This window comes from Hydra vulgaris, chromosome 11, assembly GCF_038396675.1.
Source record: "Hydra vulgaris chromosome 11, alternate assembly HydraT2T_AEP".
Lineage (NCBI taxonomy): Eukaryota > Metazoa > Cnidaria > Hydrozoa > Anthoathecata > Hydridae > Hydra > Hydra vulgaris.
Genome location: NC_088930.1, coordinates 4911253 through 4934891, shown reverse-complemented (window position 1 = coordinate 4934891; position 23639 = coordinate 4911253). Strand labels below are relative to the sequence as shown.

The window sequence follows — 23639 nt, the reverse complement described above, 5'->3', positions numbered from 1 at the left end:
TAAAATACTAATCGTATTTGCTTGCGGTAAAGTTGTGTTTTAAGAAAATCAACACAAAAACGTGGTCGCTACATCGTGTTGTAGCCATTTTTTATTTTGAAGTATTACAAACAATGCTATTAATTACAAATAGTATTATCTCAACATGTTAGTTTGTATTAATGATTTATTAGAATAAGGTCAGTTCTTATATATATATATATATATATATATATATATATATATATATATATATATATATATATATATATATATATATATATATATATATATATATATGTATATATATGTATATTTTTTTTTCGTATGGGCCTTTACATCAAGCATATATGGCATAATCCCGCATATATAGGCCTTTTAACAAAAATCCCGCATGGGCTTTTTAGAGCCACCACGCCCCTGATCTTCTAGGATTAACTCTTACTTCCAATCTTTCTTGGAAACCCTATATCAAATCAGTTGCAAAATTAGCATCTGCTAAGGTTGCATCTCTTTATCGAGCTCGTCACTTTCTTACTTCGGATTCTATTCTCTATCTCTATAAAATCTCAAATCCGGCCTTGTATGGAATACTGTTGCCATATCTGGGGCGGATTTTCTAATGATGCCCTTTCTCTTTTAGACAAGGTGCAAAAACGCATTGTAAACATAGTTGGACCTGCTCTTGCAGCCAACCTCCAACCATTATCACATCGTCGTAATGTTGCTTCTCTTTCTCTTTACTACAAATACTATAATGGGCACTGCTCTAAAGGGCTAGCGTCTCTTGTGCCATCTACTAAAATTCATTCTCGTGTTACTCGCCATTCAATTAAGTTTCATCCTTTTTCTGTGACTGTTTCTAAGTGCTCCAAAAACGCTTATTTGTCTAGTTTTTTTCCTCGAACATCAGCTCTTTGGAATTTGCTTCCTTCATCTTGCTTTCCTGACTCATATAATTTGCAATCTTTTAAGTCGTCTGTCAATCGTTATCTTGCTCTACAATCTTCATCTTTTCTCTTTCAGTAACTTCCAACTTTAATTAATGGCTGCTTGCAGCCTTGTTGAAAGCGAAGGTGCTTAAAAAAATTGACTAGACATTGACTGTAACATGTGTGGCACAATGAATTTTTTGGGTTTATCTTAATTAAAATAAACCTTAAGTTAAGATATTCCTTTTGTGATTTAGTATAGTTTTAATGCTGTCTCTGCTTGAAGCACCAAATTGCACTCTTTGACAGTCTTGTTTAATTACTGTTTTAATTGATGTTTGTTTTAATTCATTCAAATTTTTCACTAATGAAGTCATTAACGCTTTTGAACTTGTTCAAAGTGTGTTAACAGCTTAAACATTAAATGGTCTTTTACTAAATTACCAAGAATAGAATTTGTTTTTAAATCAATAATATTTTCATTTGTCATAGTAAAAATCAAACCTAAGATAATTTTGACTTGCTCCTCACTTAGTTGAAAAGTGGGAAAACTTGGATGAAACAACATTGATGATATTATATTTAAATAGCAATCTGCAGGGCTTTCGTATGCAGGGCTATACACATTGATTTGGGGTTTGGGCAGGTACAATCTAGAAGTTTTTTTAATCCTTTAAGTGTGCAAAATATATTGGTACTAACTAAAAATAGCAAAATATATTGGTACCAACTAAAAAGTGACAGGGTATTTTAGGTACATTCCATACATTCAACAAGAGAGGGTTTGGTAGTATAGGTAAGCAGTATACAAGGTTATATATTATATTAATTTATACTATAGTTATGTTATTTATATATATATATTATACATATGTATAATATATATATATAACATATTTTACAATATACACATATACAAACAAACATATTTTACAATATACACACATACAAATCTATCTATATCTACCTATGTTTGTATACACACAATAAAAAACATAAACTGCGTTATCAAAATAATTCTTTCTATTTTCTTAATAAAAAAAACTCTTACAAAAACTTTTAACAACTCACTCAAGTTCCATGCTACCAGTAGATATTCTAAAGCACTGTTTTCTTATTTCACTATACTCTAACGCTGTGAAAAAGCCACTACTCTAAACAACCATATATACTAATTTAATATTCTGTTTATTTGCTATCAAAATATAACTTAGTATACACTTTATATAGAATTCCCACTAAATGGAGCTTCAATAATAAAAGTAAATCTTTATAACTTGTTTTTATTATTGAAGCTTATAACTTATTAACTTAAGCCAAGTAGCTGATTTTTTTCATCTTTAAATTTTTTTAATTTAAATGGTAGCAACATTAATAATAAATTCAGTTCATATTATAGATGTTTATAATATTGAAACATGATTAAATACAGATAACTAATGGATCCGATCAGTCAAGAAGACATCGGAGAGGTAATTCTAAGAATAGATCATAGATGGAGATGCTGAGCTAAAATCTAAAAGGATAGATATATAAAGTGAATGTCTTTTCTTTTATAGATAGATATCAAAAGTGGCGAGACTTGTTCAAATCAAAAACAATATTTTATGTTGCGTAATGAGAATAATTTATTATATATAATAAATATGAAAAAATTATAAATATTAAAAATGTTAAACTTACACAACATTTTGCTACTGCTTCTTTAATTTTGTCAACTTTTGCTTCTGAAATCCCCTTTATTTGAAGCAACTTTCTTTTGGTTGTCATTTGAATACCCTAAAAAAAGGTAACATGAAAATAATGTTTATATATATATATATATATATATATATATATATATATATATATATATATATATATATATATATATATATATATATATATATATATATATTAATTTGTAAAAAAAACAAACACATATCTAACTTAAGCTTCTAATGTCAGTTTCCTTGCTCTGTTCTAAAAGAACATTGAGTAATCCTTTTGTAAAATACACTAATATGTTTGACATATATATATTTATATACATATTTGATATATACTTTTATTTTAACACATTTTAACTGTGTAAAAAGAAAAAATGTAATTAGTGATTATTAACTAATTGATATAACATCTAAAAAAAAAATTAATTAGTGATTATTAACTAATTGATATAATCTAGCAAGAAAGGATTTTAGTAGATGGAACTAGAAATAATGCTAGTTTGAGCAGCAACCATGATAGTATTTGTAGAAAGCAAAAGTGATGCAACTTTTTGACAACAGGAGAGAGGCTCAAGCTAGAAAGATAAAACAGGTCCAACTACGTTTACAATGCCCTTTTGGACCTTGTCTAGAAGAGAAAGAGCATCATTAGAAGAACTAGTCCAAATATGATAACAGTATTCCATACAGGGATGAATAAGAGATTTGTAGAAGTAGAGAATGGAATCGGGAGGTTTATGGCAATGGCGATAAAAAAGAAGCAACTTTAGTAAATGCTAACTTTGCAATTAATTATATGATTTCCACAATAGGTCAGTAGTAAATGATAATCCAAGGAGACATAAAAAAGAGGACTCAATGAGAAGGGGTTGACATTTATTAATATAGGAACAATATTTTGAACAACAATAAAAAAGAGGACTCAATGAGAAGGGGTTGACATTTATTAATATAGGAACATCAACAATATTTTGAACAACAATAAAAAAGAGGACTCAATGAGAAGGGGTTGACATTTATTACTATAGGAACATCAACAATATTTTGAACAACAATAAAAAAGAGGACTCAATGAGAAGGGGTTGACAATTTATTAATATAGGAACAATATTTTGAACAACAATAGTCATTTGCAGTAACTGAGTTTTGTTGCAGTTAAAATTTACAAGCGACTGCAAGCCCCATACACATCAAAAAAGTAGGTTTTAGGTCAGAGTTCCCCAAATATTTTTATGGAACTTTTTGTAAGTGACACTTTAGGATACTGTATCTAGAAGCTTAAAAATCAAAAGGTAACCATTTTTGAAAAAAAATGAATTTAAAATTTTGTAAATTTGTGTATGAAAGGGGGTTAGAGTTTTAAAGTTAAGCTTTTCCTTATAAAAAGTCAATATTAACATCTTCAAATTATGTTATAGCCTACCCAGTATTGCAGGCTATTAGATTATGATCATCTTAAGATGCTTATTTTTCTATAGAAGTTGTTGATGGAACTTTATATAAAAATTTAAAGAAGCTTTTTTGTAATGCTTTGTTAAAAATGTTTCCAGTAGTAATATTGCTGTTTTCTTGACTTTATTTAGTGCTTTCTTTATTAAATATAATAATAGAATGTTGCAAATCTTAATGTTTGTTTGATTACTGTTGATAATAAACTTGTTTGATTTACTGTATCAGAAAATGCCTAATATATTATCTAACAAAACAGTAAAAAGTAAAGAAAAATGAGACCATTTATTGAATCAGAAAATTATTTGCTGCTGTTGTTTGAAGAAATGCTTAAAATCTATTCAAGTCACAAAATTATTAGAAGATTACATAAAATTTTTTGTAAAAGCCAAATATTTAATATCTTTGTACAGTTATCCAACAGGTATATTCCATTTTATGAATTATTTTTTCATTACTTTCTAAAAATAATCTATATTTAAAAATAAACTTGCAAAAGGTAAACTTACTGAAAAAAAGTAAAGACAAACCAAATATAGTTAAAACTCAATGGCAATCTGCTCAATTATCTAGATGTGTAAGTTCTAAAAATAGTGAAACATGCGCAGTTTGTTCAAAGGCTAGATTCAGATTTTTGAATACAAAAAAAACAAAAAAATTTGTAAGTTTGATTAGAATGTGTAATATTTGCGTATGTGCAATTATGAGAAGAATTAAATACCAATGTACTGAAATGAATGCATGTACAAATATTTCTGCTAATTTATTTAATGCTTTTAAAATATTTCAGGAAAAAGTCACTTCAAATGTTTTAAGATCATTTTATAAGAAAAAAAAAACATTGAGCATGGAAGTATTATTTCAGGTGGGTTGCCATTACCTATAATTATTGGTGTTCCTCAATTACTTAATGGAAAATCAAATTTGAAGAAACTGAAACTATAATTAATCGATTTGGACTAAGTCAATTCAAATCAAAGATCTTTCTGAAATCCTTGAGGAGAAGTGGAATTCAATTTGAGGCAAATATTAAAAAAAAACTTTACCAAAAAAGCATAATCTGAATTTTATGATGTAAAGACAGTTATTGCAAAAGAAAAAAAAAAAATGTCAACAGATGTGTTAAGAGACCTTGTTTATGTTTCTCAATTAACCGAGATGCTCAACTTTGTAATAACTTACAGAAAGCAAAACTCTTACCAAACATTAATATGAATTGGAATTGATTCAGGTAAAAATGTTATTAGATAAAGAGATCCTAAACCTCATAGCATATACTTTTTTAATTAAAACTAATATTTTTTAGGTGGCAGATCACTTAAAGTAATTTCAAACCTATTTGATCCAAAAAAGAATGATGTGAAGACCAAAGTTTTAACGGAACTTACTCTGGAATTAACCATTCCGTGGATCTTGCATATTGCGACAACATGCAGGAGACACACAGAAATTTAGCCATTTTATTAGATCTTCTAAAGCTTGAAGATTGTAAACTAATTTTCTGTGCGGTACTTCAGTAAGTTTTAATTTAAAAATAATATATTATGTAACTTTAAATTAGAGTTTTAAAGAAAACATAAACAAATTTAGTCTCATGGCGGCATAAGTATGCTTATGCTTTGTGTAAAGGAGAATGTGAAATTTTCGATGGGTTAATGAGAACATTTTTATCATTGGATCTATGCCATCAGAGATACATTGAAGGCGGTTATTAAAGTTCTGAAAGAACATATGGTGTAAATGTTAATTATTATTTAATTTAAAAATTTAAAAAATCCTTTTGATAATAATAAAGTAATTTTTTTATATTGTTAATCAAATTAATATATTTTGACAGAATGTAGTAAACGCATGCCTAATAATGGAGGAAAGCAAGTCAAAATTAGTTTTTGAAGTCGTTTCTTTGCCAGAGCTTCATATGTTAATGGGATTTGTAAATCATATATCAACATATATAGTTTTATATTAGCCTAAATAGAAAGACTGGGTCAACTTACTTAGATGTATTAGAAGAGAATATCATGGGGGAACGTATAAAGACAATACGTGTAGGCTTATTCTTAAAAACTGTGAATGTGTTTTCAACAAGGCTACCAATTGAGCTCTTACCACTTTTATGTCCAATAAGAAAATTTGATAAATAAGTTCAAGGAACCTTCGGAAGTTATCTTAAGTCTAGTCATCTTCAACTAATAACTGACTTTAGTTGTTCCTACAATGCAGCACAGGAGTACTGTTCAGAGGTACAGTTAATTTGTTAAAAATTTAAAGCAAATTCATTAAAAACAAATTTGCTTTAAACTGACTTTATATTATTATTATGCTAGCATATTATTATTATTACCTATCTTACATAATATTTTATTAGTTTCTAGGAAAAAAAACCTATCTAGAAAAAAAACTAATCTCAGCTCACTTGCAACAATTTATTGAACTTACTGGCTATTCTTCTGGACGATAAAATAAACAGGCGTCTGAATCCACTCATTCAAAAATGAAACCAATAATCCAACAGTTCAATGTTTCACAAACAAGTTCAAAGTACTCTTTTAGAAGCAAAAGAATTGCTGAATCATTCAGCAGTACTAATTTATAGATTGAAAAAATGAGATATTGTAGATTTATAACTATAAATTTAAAACTTTGGATGATTGCAAATTTTTTTAAATTGTTAGCTAATAGTATAAACAAATCTTAGTGATGTTAAATAGTAAATCAAGAGTTAGGAAAATAAGTATTAAAATATATTTTTAAAGAAATTTAACTTTTTTACTCACCTTAAAAAAAAATTCTACTGCACTTAGATTTTTTTTTTTTAAATAAAATTTTTTCAATAAAATCAGTTTTTTTAAAAACGGCTACTTATTGATTTTTAAGCTTCTAGATACAGTATCCTGAAGAGACACTAATAAAAGTTCCATAAAATAATTGGGGAACTCTGATCAAAAACCTAAAATCTATTTTTTTGATGTGTGCCCAAGCTGTTACAGAAGTGAGATCAAATTCAAGATTGGCTGACTGTTCTAAGCAATTAACAAGATAAATCTTTTTGTCAAAACAGGAGTATAAAACTGAGTTGTCAGCAAATAGAGCCACTTTAGATTTAAGGAAGATCATTAATGTAGATAAGAAACTACACAGGACCAAGTATAGAACCTTGAGAAGGTACTAGAAATAAAGAAGAGTGTTGACCTTTGAGGATGACTTCAATACTGTGGTTAGAAAGAAATGATTTAATAATCTTAAAAACTTTCCCAGATATACCATATGAAGCAAGCATCTAGAGAAGACTGGCATTCCAAATCTTATAAAAAGTTTTTGATATGTTAAGAGCAATAGCTCTTGGGGTGGGATTATCCTGAAGTAATTTATCTTAGGGGTGATGTTAGTAGGCGTTAGTAATATAAAAATGAATAATAATATATTATTGAGTGTAAATTTTATAGAAATATTTTAGTTAATTTGACAATAAGTATTAAGCAAAAAATTTATTACCCCTTTAAGTTAGCAGCAAACACATTGCAGCAAATAATACTTATATACTAATAATAAAATTGATATAATATTATATATACACTAATAAATTTTGTTATATTATTCAAATTTGAGTAAAATTATTTTTTTTTATGTTATTTTTAATTTCTTGTAAGAAAGTGCATTTCTTTACTTACTGTGACATGCCACTACCTACCATAATTGATTCTTCACCTTCCATGAATGAAAAAATTTTACATTTTGATTTTAATTTTATTTATTTACCTTAAGAAAAAAAATGCATCAATTTAATATGATTACTAAATAAAAGAAACATTGGTTTGTTATTTTTATAAAAATTATCCACTAAAGATTTTCTCTGAATTAGAACTTTGTTACTTCTTAAGTATCTTTTTATATGCGTTTATTTTTTTTGCAGTTTAATTCTTCAATGTAATTTATAGCTGTAAGTAGTCCTGCAGTTGTTTGTCGGAATATATTTACTAAACTTTTATAACTTTATCCGAATATTTTTTTTCTTTTTCAAATCTTGAATCAAATGAATATTCCATAGGGTTAAATTACCTTTAATTGGTAATTTAGATAAACCTAAATGGTTTTTAGAGAAAAAATTAAACAAAATAAAACATGTCTGAAAAAATGTTTCCATAAACGGTAAATGCTAATTAGTATAATCACCTACAGTGTCAAGAATTAAACAATTTAATTAAAAAATACTACTATTTTTGATAAAATTTAAAATATTCAATGTTTTTACAACTATTTTACGCTTTTAGCAACAACAAAAAAATATTAATCTTTAGCCATAAAAAAAAAACAGATAAACTTTTTTTGACTGTAAAAGATTTTCTAAAGAAAGAAATTCAGAAGGGGCCAGATGGGGTTCTTCACAGTAGGGGAAGACATAACCCTAATTTAAAAATTAATTAAAATATGTTAATTTTTTTTTCTTTTTTCATTAATTAATATTACTGTTGCAAAAATTATTTGCAAATATTTCATATTAAAATATTACTGTTGCAAAAATAAAAACTTAAGTTAATTAGTTTACCAGCTTTTTTTTTGTGTGTGACAAACAAAGATAACAGTTTTTAAGTACCATTTATGAAAAAATATATTTTGTTGCGCTTTCACTTGCTTTATGACAAAAAAGTTAAATGTACAGTTTATGAACTTTTTTGATGCAGTGTTATAGGTTATAACATGTTTACAAGGAATTTGATTTTTTGTAAGAAATAAAAAAAGGAAGAAGAAAAACCAAAAAATAAATAGATAAATTTTTTTAAATTTAAATAACTTTTTTAATCAAAATTCTTTTTAAATTAAGGAAACTTCTGTTTTCACTTTTTTGATACCGCAGACTCAGTCAATTATATAAAGCTATATACAGGGTGAGGCATAAAGGACGGACGTTTTTGAAGTGGCTATAACTCACCACTAGGTGGAGTGAGAGATGTGAGGTAGGCGGGGTTATGTTTGTGAGGTTTAAGCATTTGTTTTATTTTCGTTTCAGTTGAAGCTATGGACCCGTGGACGATAGAACATCGCGTTTTTGCGTACGACAGTTTCGTCAAGAATAACAAGTCTATCACAACCGCTCAACGTGTGTTTCGTTGTCATTTCAATATTCACAGAAATCAAGCTGCTCCCGCTTGTAACACTATCCTACGTTAGGTTGAAGCACTCTGTACACGAGGTACATTAATGAACAAAAGACCACCAGGGGCTCCACGAACGGCACGTACCCCTGAAAATGTGGAACGAATCAGGCAAGCCATGCTGCGTAGTCCGAGTCGATCTGCTCCGAAACATTCCTCCGAACTTGCCCTCACTAATCGTTTGCTAAGGCGTATTTTGCACTTAGACCTGCATTTTCACCCCTATAAATTGGCAGTTGTGCAACAGTCGGAATGCTGTTACCGTGAACTCGCAACGTTATATCGCCATGATAAACAACTTCTTGTTACCTGAGTTATGACGGCAACGTATCCCCATCCCACTTGTGCGGTTTTAACAGGATTGGGCAACAGCCCACACAGCTAGAGCATCAATGAATTTTCTTTGCCCCTCTTCCCTGGTCACATCATTTCCAGGTGTGGTGATATTGATTGGCCTCCTAGGTCCCCAGACCTATCTATGTGCAATTATTACTTATGGGGTCACCTCAAGGCATATGTATACAAGCATAAGCCTCGATCAATACAAGAACTAAAGGAAGCTATTTGAGTAGAGGTCGCCCAAATCGACAGAGCTATGTTGGAACGTGTGGATGCCAACTTCCAAGAACGCCTTTGGAAATGCATCACTGATAACGGACACCGCATGGCAGATGTTGATTTCCACACCTGAAATTGTCAAATGCTATTTTTATTAGGGGTGCACCGGAGCCTACTTTTGTCCGATGCCGATGCTGATAGGTACTGAATAGAAGATTTTAATGCCGTTACTTCTAATAATTGGCAAGTTTTTAGCAAATGTTTTTACGAAGTTAAAATATAAAACAATACTTATTTTAAATGTTTATCTATTAAACGCTATTAAAGCAATTTTCTCTTCCAGTTCCCATTTATTCAAATTATTGTTTCAATTAAACTTTTATTTCTCTCATCTAAAAAAGGAAGAAACGACACAAAAAAAAAAAATTCTATACAACGTTATTCATTCAACTCAATTCAATTCAAGTTTAACTTTTCTTTCTCTTTTGTTCTACTAATTTATAAAAATAGTGCGCGATGAAATAAAAACTTTTCTTTCTTAACGTAGAATTAAATTTAGAGATATTATTAAATTAGAATTAAAGAAACAATGAGTAAAGCAACGAAAAGTCCAATCTGGGACTATTTTGATATTAATGAAAATAATCGCTCAAAAGCAATTTGTAAATTTTGCAAAATGAAAATATCAAGAGGAGGAACATCTGGCAAAAAAAGATAACATCTAATTTAAGAGGGCATATGAAAGCAAAACATAAAAGTTTTCCAGAAAGTAGAAGATCTAAAATGTTTCAAAAAAATTAACACCGAAAAAAAAAAAATTATTGCATCTACTTCAACCAGTAAAGAGAATGATAATAGCAAAGTATCCGTTAGCAACAGTGTAACAGTTATTCTAGATCAAAAACATCAATCTAAGCTTGAGGAAACTATTAATAAGCATAGGAAATGGACTTCAAGTGAACAAAGAGCTCAAAAAATAACTATGCTTATCGGAGAAATGATATGTGTAGACATTCAGCCGTATTCTTTAGTTACAGATCAAGGATTTAAAAAACTAATTATGCATCTTGAACCAAGGTATACCATGCCCTCTAGAAAACATATGACTGAAACAGTTGTTCCTTTAATTTATGAAAAAATGAAAATACAAATTATGAATGATGTAGCAAAAGCAGATTTTTTAAGTTTTACCATTGACGGATGGACTACACATCACAATGATCTAAGCTTTTATTCATTAACAGCACACTGGATAAACTCAGAGTTTAATTTTATGACAGCTGTGCTACAACTTAAAAAAATAACAGGCTCTCATACAGGTGTAAAGATATCAAAATTTCTAAAAGACTCTTTAAATGAATGGAAAATACCAACTAACAAAGTGTACTTTGTCCTCTCTGACAATGCTGCTAATATGAAATTAGCCATAAAAGAAGCTGGTTTAGAAAAAAATTCTCTAAGGTGTGTAATCCACACTCTTCAGCTTTGTATAACCGATAAGCTTTTCAAACAGCAAACAATTGTAAATGATCTTATAGCTAAGTCTAGAAAAATTGTCACACACTTTCATCATTCTTCATCTTCCATGGATATGCTACATGAAATTCAACAACAGCTAAAGTTACCCCAACATTCACTTATACAAGATGTAGTAACAAGATGGAACTCAACATTTTACATGCTAGGAAGACTAGTTGAACAAAAAACTTCACTAACATTATTTTTTATTAGAAATCAAAAGTGTAATGCCTCTAATCTTAATGAAGACCAATGGTTATTAGCTGAGACGCTTATCTTAGTTTTAAAGCATTTTGAGGTGGCTACACTAGAGATGAGTGAAAATAGGGCATCAGTGTCTCAAATTATTCCATTTATAGTTTCAATGGAAGCGTACCTAGCCTATGCTTCAGAAAATGCAGGTGAAATAAAAACTACAATAGAAGAGTTGAAAAAAGATTTTATCTCAAGGTTTTCCAGCTATAAATATAACAAAAACTTGAACATGTCTACAGTTTTAGATCCAAGATTCAAACTTAGTTATGCCATATCAGATGAGGAGAAAGACAATAAAATCAAATATTCAAGAGAAATACATGAACCTAAATAAAACTGATATTACAGATTGCCTTTTAACTACCGACAACTTAACTCAATCAGATAATGAAACAAACACTTCATCTGAATCAACCCAAGAACTTAGCTCTCCACTCAAAAAATTAAAAATGGCAGAAAACATTTACAATTTCTATCAAGTTTCAAAAGCACCTCTTGACACTGAATTAACAAAATCAACAAAAGTAAAGAACTGTAAAAAACTTTCAACATAGGCACAAATTTATTTAGAGAAAAAGGAAAACATGTAAGTTAAAATGATTTTTTTAAATAAGAACTTTGATAACTTTTTGTTCTTTTCTAATTTATAATAAATTATTATAGATAAAACTAAATTCTAAATTATCATAAACAAATAAAAATTGAAAAATAAAATGAAATAAAATAATATTACTAATATTCATTAATATTTAACAACTTTTAATAATAAAAATTTGTACTTTACATTTTAGTTTAGTTTTTATATTTTTTGTTTACTTACTTTTCTTTTAGAACTGATGAAATAAACTTTTACTTATCACTGCCTAATCTACATCAAAAAAAAAATGTCCATGTAAATGGTGGGGAAATTACAAAAATACATGTATAAAGAAACACTCTAGTAGCAATAATATTTTAGACCTCTCATACCTTGCCAAAAAATATTTAGGAGCTCCGCCTTCTTCTGTGTTCAGTGAAAGATTGTTTTGTACTGGGGGAAATATTTATGAATCGACACGGTCCCGACTAACTGTAGAACATGGAGAAAATCTAGCTTTTGTGCATGCGAATTGGAAATTTTTTGGAGAAACGGAAACAAAAAAATAGATTCACAGTTTTATATAACATATTTTATTACTTTTCATAACATAATAAAAATTTATATTTATTTTTAACATGACGCAAGTTGGTCTATTATGTTTTAAATATGTTATACTTTATGTTTATATTTTTTAAATGTGCATTTCTTGATTTTAAACTTCTTTGTAGAGTTTTGGATCCATAAGTTATATAATTAATGTACTAAATTATAAGAAAACTCTAAAAAAGTAGAGAGCCCTGTTAAAAGCACTCAAAAATTTTAGTTTGGTGTTTGCATATATAATAACTTATTATTAATAAGTTAGACTTTTACATTATATTTATGTTTATGGTGTAACTCTATGTTTGGATATAATATAGAAACACAGAATCAAAAATAAAATTTCAAAAATTTCAAAACAATCGGCATCGGCCGATGGTTATCAATGCCGATGCCGATGCATCGGCTAAATGGTCGATACAATGGCAGGCCATTGGTGCACCCCTAATTTTTATACGTACAAATCTGTGAATACATTTATAATTAACAAATATTTAACGATTTTATGATTGTTTTAAAAACGTCTTTATGCCTCACCCTGTATAGAATATTATTTTTCTAAACTATTATTTTACATAAAATAAATTAATATTTTTTCTTAACTTATTACATTTGTAAATAGCGTGGATATCAAATGTCATACAAACTTTTTTATGTAATTGTTAAACTTCGGAAGTTGTTTTTGTAAAATTAATTACTTCTTTTATTTAACCGCATAAACAATATCGTTATACTTATTTAAATATTAAAAAAATACATGCCGTAGTACTTTTGATTGGATTCAACCAATCAAAAGTACTACGGCATGTGAGCCACGGAATGTTCCGTGGCTCCTGAACTTGACAATTTTTGATTTTTACAGGCTCTTTGGTGTTCCGCACTTCTTGAAATGATTTTCATATTGGTCTCACCAATATATATACTTCCGCATGAGCATCTAAGCTCGTAAACACCCGGATTCGAGTTCGTTGGTAGTTTTGTTTTGTTAATGCATAGTATGTTATTTAAATTGATAGGAGAAGTAAATATAACTCTGATGTTTTGTTTTCTAAATTCTCTTCGGAATTCAGGGCCAATAATAGGTATCCTAGGTAGTTTAACAAATTGCTTATCTAATTGTTTAGATGTATTATTTAGTGTTTTTGAAACGCAGTCTAAATAGTTTTTGGTTATTTTAAAAAGATTACTTTTGTTATAGTCACTTTCTAAAAATGTAACTATGAGGAAATCAATTTCTTGTGAGAGGTGTTTTTGGGAGCAGATTTGTTTGGCTCTACAAAGAAACCCTTTAAAGACGCCAGTAATTATGCTTGGGTTGATGTTAGAGCTTGGTTTTATTTGAACATTGGTTATCGCACCCTTACGGTGTATTTGAAATTCATAAAATCTGTTTATTGTATTTGTAATAGATATATCTAAAAAGTTAAGTTGTTTTCTTCCGTTTTCAAGTTCAACAGTATATTTTATGGAGGGGTTTTGTTCATTTAAAGTTTTAAGAAACAGTTCTTGTTTTCTTTCAAATTGAAGTGAGCATGGGTATCGTCTACATATCTTTTGTAAGTTATTGGTTGGAATGAATTAACAAAGGCTATATTAAGGGCTCTTTTTTCTATATTTTGCAAAAATGCTTCACCTATGACTACCATCAACGATAAACCAATTGGACCTGAAGTAAGTAAAGCTCGGATTTTATCTTCGTATAAAAAGTAACACTTACTTAGTGAAAGTTCAATAAACTGGTGTATATCTAAAAGAGTTAATTTAGTCCTAGTTTTTCAATCTCCTTTGTCAAATGGATATACCTTTAGATGTGAATACTTTTTTAGGTTTTGTAAAGAAAAGCGTTGTTGTTTTGTTAAAATATCTTTTAATTTTAATTTTAAAGAACTATTTAGGATTTTTGAACAGTTTTGTCAAAGAATCTTGAAAAAAAAGGATTGAAAAACTAGGACTAAATTAATATTTGAGATAAATAAAGCAAGAATTCAACACAAGATAGGTATTAGGCAAACTGTTCTAAATAGAGATGACGAGGATAATGTGAAAACAAAAGCTTGGGGACCAATTTTGACAAAAGTTTAACTGACATCACTATTATACTATTTGATTGGTTTTTATATTTTATGCTTTCTAATGTCTTCTTTTTTAAATGGTTGGTTTTATGTTATTTTGTAATGTTTTTTTCATTATCTGATGATGCTGACCACAATAGGTCAGCGAAATAGATTTAATATACTATTATATTAAAATATATTTAAAAAATAGTTATACACTGCCTTTTTTATTAAAATCAATTTATCTATATATATGTATATATATATATATATATATATATATATATATATATATATATATATATATATATATATATATATATATACATACACATATCCTTATCTTGAAGTCGAAAGAGACTTTTAATGTTAAAAAAAAAAAGTCTCTTTTAACAACAATTTTGCTACCTCGACAATTAAGCTACATTTCATTGTCGTCAAAAAGTTAAAACAATTATATTAATGCAGAAGTACATTAAGTTTTATCGTTTTTTTAAAAACCACAATAATAATGACTAGAAAGCTTTTTTAAATTAATAGTGTTTTTGTTTTTAAAAACATTTTTTTTTAAACGTGCGCTAAGTGTTGCTACATCGACTATCTTATAGCCTGACTCACAACAGAGTGCTGCTACATCGACTATTTTATAGCCTGATTCGCAACAGAGTGCTGCTACATCGACTGAGGGTTTGATTGGGGCAGGCAATCTATCATTTAAGAAAAAAAAATGATTTAAGTTTTTAAACATTTTTTGGACTGGTTTATTAGAGCTTTCTTTAAAACTTCATTTTATGGAAGAAACTTTTCTACTATATATATATATATATATATATATATATATATATATAAATATATATATATATATATATATATATATATATATATATATATATATATATATATATATATATATATATATATATATATATATATATATATATATATATATATATATATATATATATATATATATATATATATACATATATATATATATATACATATATATATATATACTGCTAAGCTTAACTGTTAAGCAGGCCCTTCTTTCTCTGTTTTCTTGACTCATACAATTAACTTTAACTATATTTAAAATATATTTTACATGTTAACTAATAATTTTTAACAAGAACTTTTCAAACTAATTTTTAAAAATAATTCAAAACTCTAATGATTTTTTAAAATAGTTTAAAACTGTAGAAAAAAAAAATTTCAAGTTAAATAGATAAAAAAATTTTGACATTGAAATATAGATTCAACGTCAAAAATTTTTTTATTTAAGATTTAAAAGTATTATTTTTTTTATAATTAACAATGCCAATGGGAAATGGGAGAAGGGAGGTTGGAGAATGGGAGGAAGTAACTGAAATTGAAAACTGTACAAAGGTTTTTTGTGACTATTGTTATGCTTTGATTAGCAACAAGATAGAACAAGTAAAGTGCGATTTAAAACATTGCCAAAAGAAATTTGAGTTTTTACACAAGCATACAGAAGGTGACAATCTTAATCTGTCAAAATATTTAATAATATAAATTTTAATAATGTATTTCCAAATAATGGTTTAAATACTAGTACATTTGCTCTGATAGCTGGACCAAATTTTAAGTTGGAACAAGTTCTTCAGAATCTGTTAGTTCTATAAGTTATTAAGTTTGTCAACACTTTGTAAGAAGCAACAGCTGGTGGCATCATACACAATATTAACTAATATGGAACCGAAAGGTAATATTGATATAAAAATGGCAAATTTTTTCTTCAGTAAAAATGTATTATTTAAAGGCTCTGAAAATTAAAAACTTTAGACATGATCAATTTATTATGACTCAGATATAATCCACCTAGCCGTAAAATGTTTGGAGGTACTCTTAGAAAAAGTTTACAATTAAAGTAAACAATAAAATAATGGATCAACTTACCTAAGAAGGGAAAACAATAACAACTACACAAGACGAATGGAGTAGTGTTACAAAAGATCCAATTATTGCTCACAGACTAAGTCTAAACTTTAATGCATAACTGATTGTTCATCAAATAAAAAAAGTATTTTACCAAACTCCTTTGCAATATCATTAAAGATCTTAAGGAAACATACAACAAAGAAGGACTTGCTGTAGTAAAAAAAGAGGGATTTAATCAAAGAAACATATCCAAATCTTTTATATATGGTGTTTTGCACATTATCCAAATGAAACACATGGTTGAAGTGCAGAAATATTTTTGCAATACACATTAACCACATGTAGATATAATTTTGTATTTGTGGATTAGCTTCAAGTGGATTAACTTCAAGTATAAAAAATATATAAAAGTATAAGATAAACAATTAAATTTTTCTTCTAAGAAATAGTTGTGTGAGAGAGGAGGGCACATGCCTCAGCTACCAAAAGATACCTCATGGAACTCCCAAATTGATTTACATAATAAAAAACAATTGTAGAAATAGTAGATAATCACGATATAGCTATCAAAATCAGCTGAGAAGTTTTCAAATCTAACTCAAAATATTTGGTGTTGTTTTAGATCAAGTATTTAATTTTTTTAAATTAAAGTTTTCATTACAAAATAAGACTTTATAGGTATAATGGAAAAATAATAATCAAATATAGGATTAAATAATAATAAAAATAATTTTTTTTTGTCATAGTTAAAAACTTGATGATTGAAAATGAAGATGAGGCAGAAGATTGGCTTTACAATCAATTGTGAGAAAATTCATGATCCTGATTTTTTACCTGCATTGATTTTGCTTAAATTAAATGATTGAGATGTGTTTTCCTACAAGGATGTTAAGCAATCAAATTTTATTAACAATATTGCACAGTGATTGGTGGTCTATCATTAACCAAATACTTCAAATATGCCCTGCTCGCTCAGGATTAATAGAAAGTATATTTTGTTTGGTTTCATCTGGTAAAAAGTTAAAAAGTTTAAAACAAATTAGAAAGTGAAAAGGCAAAAAAACGATTATATAGAAAGTATTAAAAATAGATAAATAATTTAAAAAAAAAGTCAAAAATATAATTATTCTTATCAAAGTGCATTTATTCTAAAATATCTTATTGAATGAACCTTTTAATTTATTTAGGCAGTTTTTAGGCAGGTTTTATTAGGGGGTTTTTTGGGCAAGATTTTTGGGCGAGTTTTTTAATGCCAACCCTATCTTCTGTATGTTTCTTGTTTTAAATGGGGTTTTACTCAATCTATCTTGTCGCTAAGCAAAGCATGACAACAGTCACAAGAAATCTTGTACTCTTTTTAACTGCAGTTACTTCTTCCTATTTTCCATCCTTCATTCTCCTGCATTACCATTGGCATTTTTAATTATAAAAAATATTATTTTTTAATCCAAAATAAACCAAAATAAAGTGAAATTTTATTTTCTTATGCAATTTTTTTTTTTTTTTTTTAATTCAATTTTAAATTTTTTTTTTTTATACAATTTTAAATTTTTTTAAGAATCTTTTCGAAAATAATTTGAAAAAAAGTTCTTGCTAGAAATTATTAAATAACATTATATAAAATATATTTCATACTAGTAGAATATTAAACTAATTTTCAATATTATTAAACCAAAAAAAATTAAACAGATATAAAATAAAACCCAAAATTACACAAGTTTGGGTTTAATTTTATTTAAATCTGGATTTTTTTGCCAACCCTGACTTTTATACTCATTTTTATCTGTATGGTTTTGTGTAAAAAAACTCACAAAAAAGTATTAATAAAACTGACATATTTTCTTATTTATTGTAGTATCTAATATTTAAATCATTTATTAAACATTATATATCACAACACTCATATACAAATTACCTTTACAGTACATATTCCAACTGATTTCAACTTCTTTATATCAGCAACATTCTAAAGAAAAAATTTTTTTAAATGAATTCAAAATCATATAAAGCTTTAAGTAAAAAAAATGTTGAAAACAACTTTTTGCACATCATGTAATAAAAAGCAAAGTTTACTTGTCATTGGATTTTAAAGTATTACATACAAAAAACAACAACAAAAAAAGCAAAAAATGTGTAACAAACAAAATGAAGCATTTCTAAAGTATTACAGTAAAAATAAAGTTTAATCTATCCAAAATTGTGGGAGAACTGCATTAAATATATCACTAAATGACTGTAACAAAACAATTTTTTTTGTTTTAAAAAAAATGTCAACAAGAAAATGTCTATACTTAAGCTATTTACATTACAATTCAAACACAAAATTAGATTCTTGCAAACAAAAACTATTTTTAGTATTTAACTATATGCAACCTTTATTAATACTAATTCAATTTTATAATTAGTAAATATATTGTAAAATAAATCTAAAAATTTTATTGATAAATGAGACTGTGAAAAAAATCTTTCAACTTTCCTGAGAAATAAAATATGTGCAAGCTACTCTCTGAAGACCCAACAAAACACATACAAGCTTTTCTCTAAAGACCCAACAAAACACATACAAGCTTTTCTCTAAAGACCCAACAAAACACATACAAGCTTTTCTCTAAAGACTCAACAAAACACATACAAGCTTTTCTCTAAAGACTCAACAAAACACATACAAGCTTTTCTCTAAAGACCCAACAAAACATATACAAGCTTTTCTTTAAAGACCCAACAAAACACATACAAGCTTTTCTCTAAAGACTCAACAAAACACATACAAGCTTTTTTCTAAAGACCCAACAAAATACATACAAGCTTTTCTCTAAAGACCCGACAAAACACATACAAGCTACTCTCCAAAGACTCAACAAAATGTATAGAGAGATATAACAACCTTATTGATTATGACTACATATGATATTCATCATATGATTGATAAAAAAGTATAACAGTTCCAACGCCCAAAAACATATACACATATAACATACAACCAACTTAACATATCTGCATATATATACATATAAGATTTTTCTGGAAATGCGCAACAAATTAGGTAAAAATTTATTGTAAAATAAATTTAAAAACTGAAGAATGTACTTCAAATAATATAAACCTTTTTTTTTTATTTCTTCACCAGTTATTTCTATTTTTAATCATTTCTTTTTTTACCAAAACAACTCTTTCAAACAAATGTCTTTTAACCGTTGCAAAAAATTAATGCAAAACAATTAAGCCCACAACTATCAGGTAACTAAACTTTGTAACTTAACTTAAAAATTAAATTTTGGAGACATTAAGAAAATTTTTATTAGTATCATTTGATACATTTTTAAACTTGGTGTATAAGGAAATGAACTTAAAGTTATTAAAATATTCTATTTTAAAAACCAATATTAAAATCACTCTGGGGTACCACAAACAGGGGATCAACTTCATTTAATCAAATACAAATGAATTAATTATAGAAATATATGTAATTTGAGTTTTCCTATTCAAAATCTAAATATTTCTATTTTAAATTAAATAATACAAATAAAATTATCTATATTTTTTTCAAAATATCTTCTTTTTTTGAATAACATGTTTTTTTTAGTTTTTTTCTTCTCAAATTTCAACTTAAAATAACTTTATTTATCACATAAGTCTTTAATTAGCTATTTTAATTAGATTAAGTCATTAGTTAGCTAATTTTTGTTCATTTTTCTAAACAATACATTTGTTTTTAATTTTAAAAAACATTGGAATAGAATTGTTCTTATCAAAAGCATTAAATACATAAATCTTATCAAAAACATTTAATACATAAAAAATAAAAAATAGGCTCTTTGTTACATATAATGACCATTTTATTTAAAAAAAAAATTTCTCATAATTTTTATTTTTAATTTTTATTTCCACTTAATTTGAAGAAATTAAAGAACAATTACTAAAACTCTTTAATGAAAAATCGAAAAATCTTTAAAGAATATACAAAAGTTATAATTGTTGATGATACAACAATTTACTTCAGATTTACAAAAATATTCACTTTAAACAGTTGACCATGAATTTATTCTCTCCTTTTAGTGAACTTTATTCCAAACAAAACTCAATTGTTTTCAGCTAGAAATTATTGCAATATAGTGAATATAGCAGATATTGATAAACAACAACTTTTGAGTCTTCTTATATCATTTTCAGCTACTAACCTCTGATGAAAACTGTATATTTAATTCATTACAAAGTTATCATAAGATTGCTATAATACATCATGTTTAAAATTTTTCCTAATTCTGATTCAATTTTCTACCTCTAGAAATCTTCAATCCACCTTTGTATGGTTTACTGATGTCATAATTTGGCTGGATCTTCTGACGATGATCATTATAATTTGAACATGGTCCAAAAAGTCATTGTAAAGGTTTTTTTTTTTTTTCGCTAACCCTGTTTTTTTTTAAAAAAATTTCACTCCTAACAAGGCTGAAAGAACAGTTACAGTAAAAGGATACAACTTTGCTAAACGATAAACCATGAGGGATTGAGTTTTAATGATAGCTTGCTTGAGCAGCAGTGACAGTAGTAGTACTTGCAGAAAGGAAAAAGAGATCCAAAAAAAGATACAACAATGGGACAGAGCACATTTACAATGCATATTTAGACAAAGAGAGGTTTCATTAGAAGAACCAGACCAATTATGACAACAGTATTCCATACAAATAAGAGATTTGTAGAGCAGGGATGAACCCAGATCTCTTTTAGTACTGCTGAAGCGGTTTGGGTGCCCAAAAATTATTTTTATTTTTTAATTTTTATTTTACCTTTTTATTAAAAATAGAAAAAAATAATCTCAGTTTTAAATACAGTAGTATATAAATAATTTTTAATTTATTCTAGATACCTTATTTATTCTTCAGGTCAATAAAATGAATTAAAAAGAAATTGCTCTTTTACGTAATGATGCAACTGTCCTTCGATTACTTACTGAACTTTAGTTTTAAAAAAATGAATGTCATTACAAAACTTAATTTTAAAAATTTGTTGCAAAATTTTATTTTAGCAATGGAATGTATAATAAAAATTTGCTTTTTTGAAAGATAGAACAATTTTTAAAAACATCCACTCAGAGTTAAGTTAGCTTTTGTTTTTAGTAATTAAAAGTAAACTGCATTTAATAATAAATAAACTAAAGTAAAAAATTTCAGTCATAATAACTATTGCATAAATTTAATTCTTGAATAAATAAACTTTTGATCTTTAGCCTGCTAGAGTGATGTGATGAAAACAAAAAAACGAAATATAAATATTTTCAGAAAGTTTTATTTTTTTTTCCATAATCTTTTTGACTTTTAAAATAATACAATTATTGATTAAAATAACTTAACAAAAGTTTTATCAAGATCTGTATAAAATATATGTTTTAAAATAAAATAAAAAATTTTAATATATTTTTGACTCAAAAATATATTAAAACATATGTTTGACTCAAAAACATAATCCCCCCCCCCCCCAACATTGCTGAAAAAAAAGCGGTATCCCCAAATAAACTCTGGGTTCTTTACTGTAGAAGTATAGAATAAGAAATGGAGTAAGAAAATGGTGAGCATGATAAAGAGGCAAAAAATTTTTAAAGATAACAAGTGCTAACTTTGCAACGTATATATGATTTCCATGAAAGGTCATTTAGGAACAATAATCTGAGAAGACATAAAACAGAGAACATAATAAGAGCCATTCATTAAAATAGGAATATCAAAAACACTATGATAATTATTAGCAGAAACAACTGAGTTTAAAAAGTACTAGAATATATAGTTTTGTTGACAACAAACAGAGCCACATTAGAACTAAGACTAGAATATATAGTTGTATTGGCAGCAAACAAAGCCACATTAGGTCAAAGACTATCAAGAACATCATTAATATAGAACAACACAGGACCAACAATAGAATCTTTTGGTATTCCAAGAGTTACTGGAAATAAAATGTTATTACTAAGACTATTACTGTGGTTAGAAAAAATGATTTAATAATTTCAAAAACTTACCTAAACACACCTTATAAAGCAAGCTTAGAGAGACAACCAGCATACTAGAATTTATGAAAGGCTTTTGATATGACAGGAGCAATGATTCGGTAATAGACTAGAATTAAAGCGCTTGGCTCACAATCTATCTTCAAACAATCTTCCAACTCTGACTCAACTCATCTTTAATCTTTCAACTTATCTTTGATCTTCTAACTCTGGTTTATCTCTGGCTCAAATTTAACTCTTTTCTTTGTTCAGCATACTTGTTCAACCTTAAGATTCTTGTTTCAAAGTTTGAAAGGTTGAAAAAGAGTTGCAAATAAAATAAATAACATAAAATTAACATAAAAATAAATGACTAAAAATGAAATTTAGTAACATGAGAATCATATATCTTTTCGCATCAATTTCTATAATATAAAATTTGTTCTTCAGAGAACAGAGTTGTTTTTCAGAGTTGTTCTTCTGTTAAAAATGAATAAATTATTACAATTAGGAAAAAGCAGCTGTTCAAGAAGGGCTAGAGTGAGCATTGACCTTTTTTTTTTTTTTTTTTGTAGTTATTTTAGGTACTCCCAGAAGTTCATAAGGTTTTATCACAGAGCACAGCGGTAGAGCATTTAATGGGAAGTTCACGTCTCCTTACGTACCAATGTCGCTTGTTAGGCTAGAGCTAGCGTCAAACCTCGGACCTCTGGGTTCTGAGCCAGAACTCTAACCACTGCGCCACGGCTGCTCTACGACTTAAAACCAATATGAAGGAATAAAAGCTTCTATGCCTGCCTGAATCCAAGTGATTATAAATAAGGCATGATTTTCGGTAAATAGATAAAAAAGTTAAGCCAAAGACTATAACGAAGTAAACTAAGAAAAGAATCCTAGTCAGACAAGGTAGTAGTAAGAAGTATGATAAGATGAATCAGATGTAGAAGAAGTAGATCTTATATAGAAGTAACTC

General features: G+C 27.4%; 1 protein-coding gene across 1 annotated transcript in view; it reads right to left on the bottom strand.

Annotated features, from left to right (window-relative positions):
• Positions 1–23639, bottom strand: part of cndmc1 (DMC1 homologue CnDMC1) — a gene marked incomplete at its 5' end in the record, with an annotated part of 47632 nt that overhangs the window by 22734 nt on the left and 1259 nt on the right. The window contains 3 exon segments of the mRNA NM_001287797.1: positions 1983–2065; positions 2595–2690; positions 18602–18652. Coding sequence (NP_001274726.1) covers positions 1983–2065; positions 2595–2690; positions 18602–18652 — 230 coding nt within the window.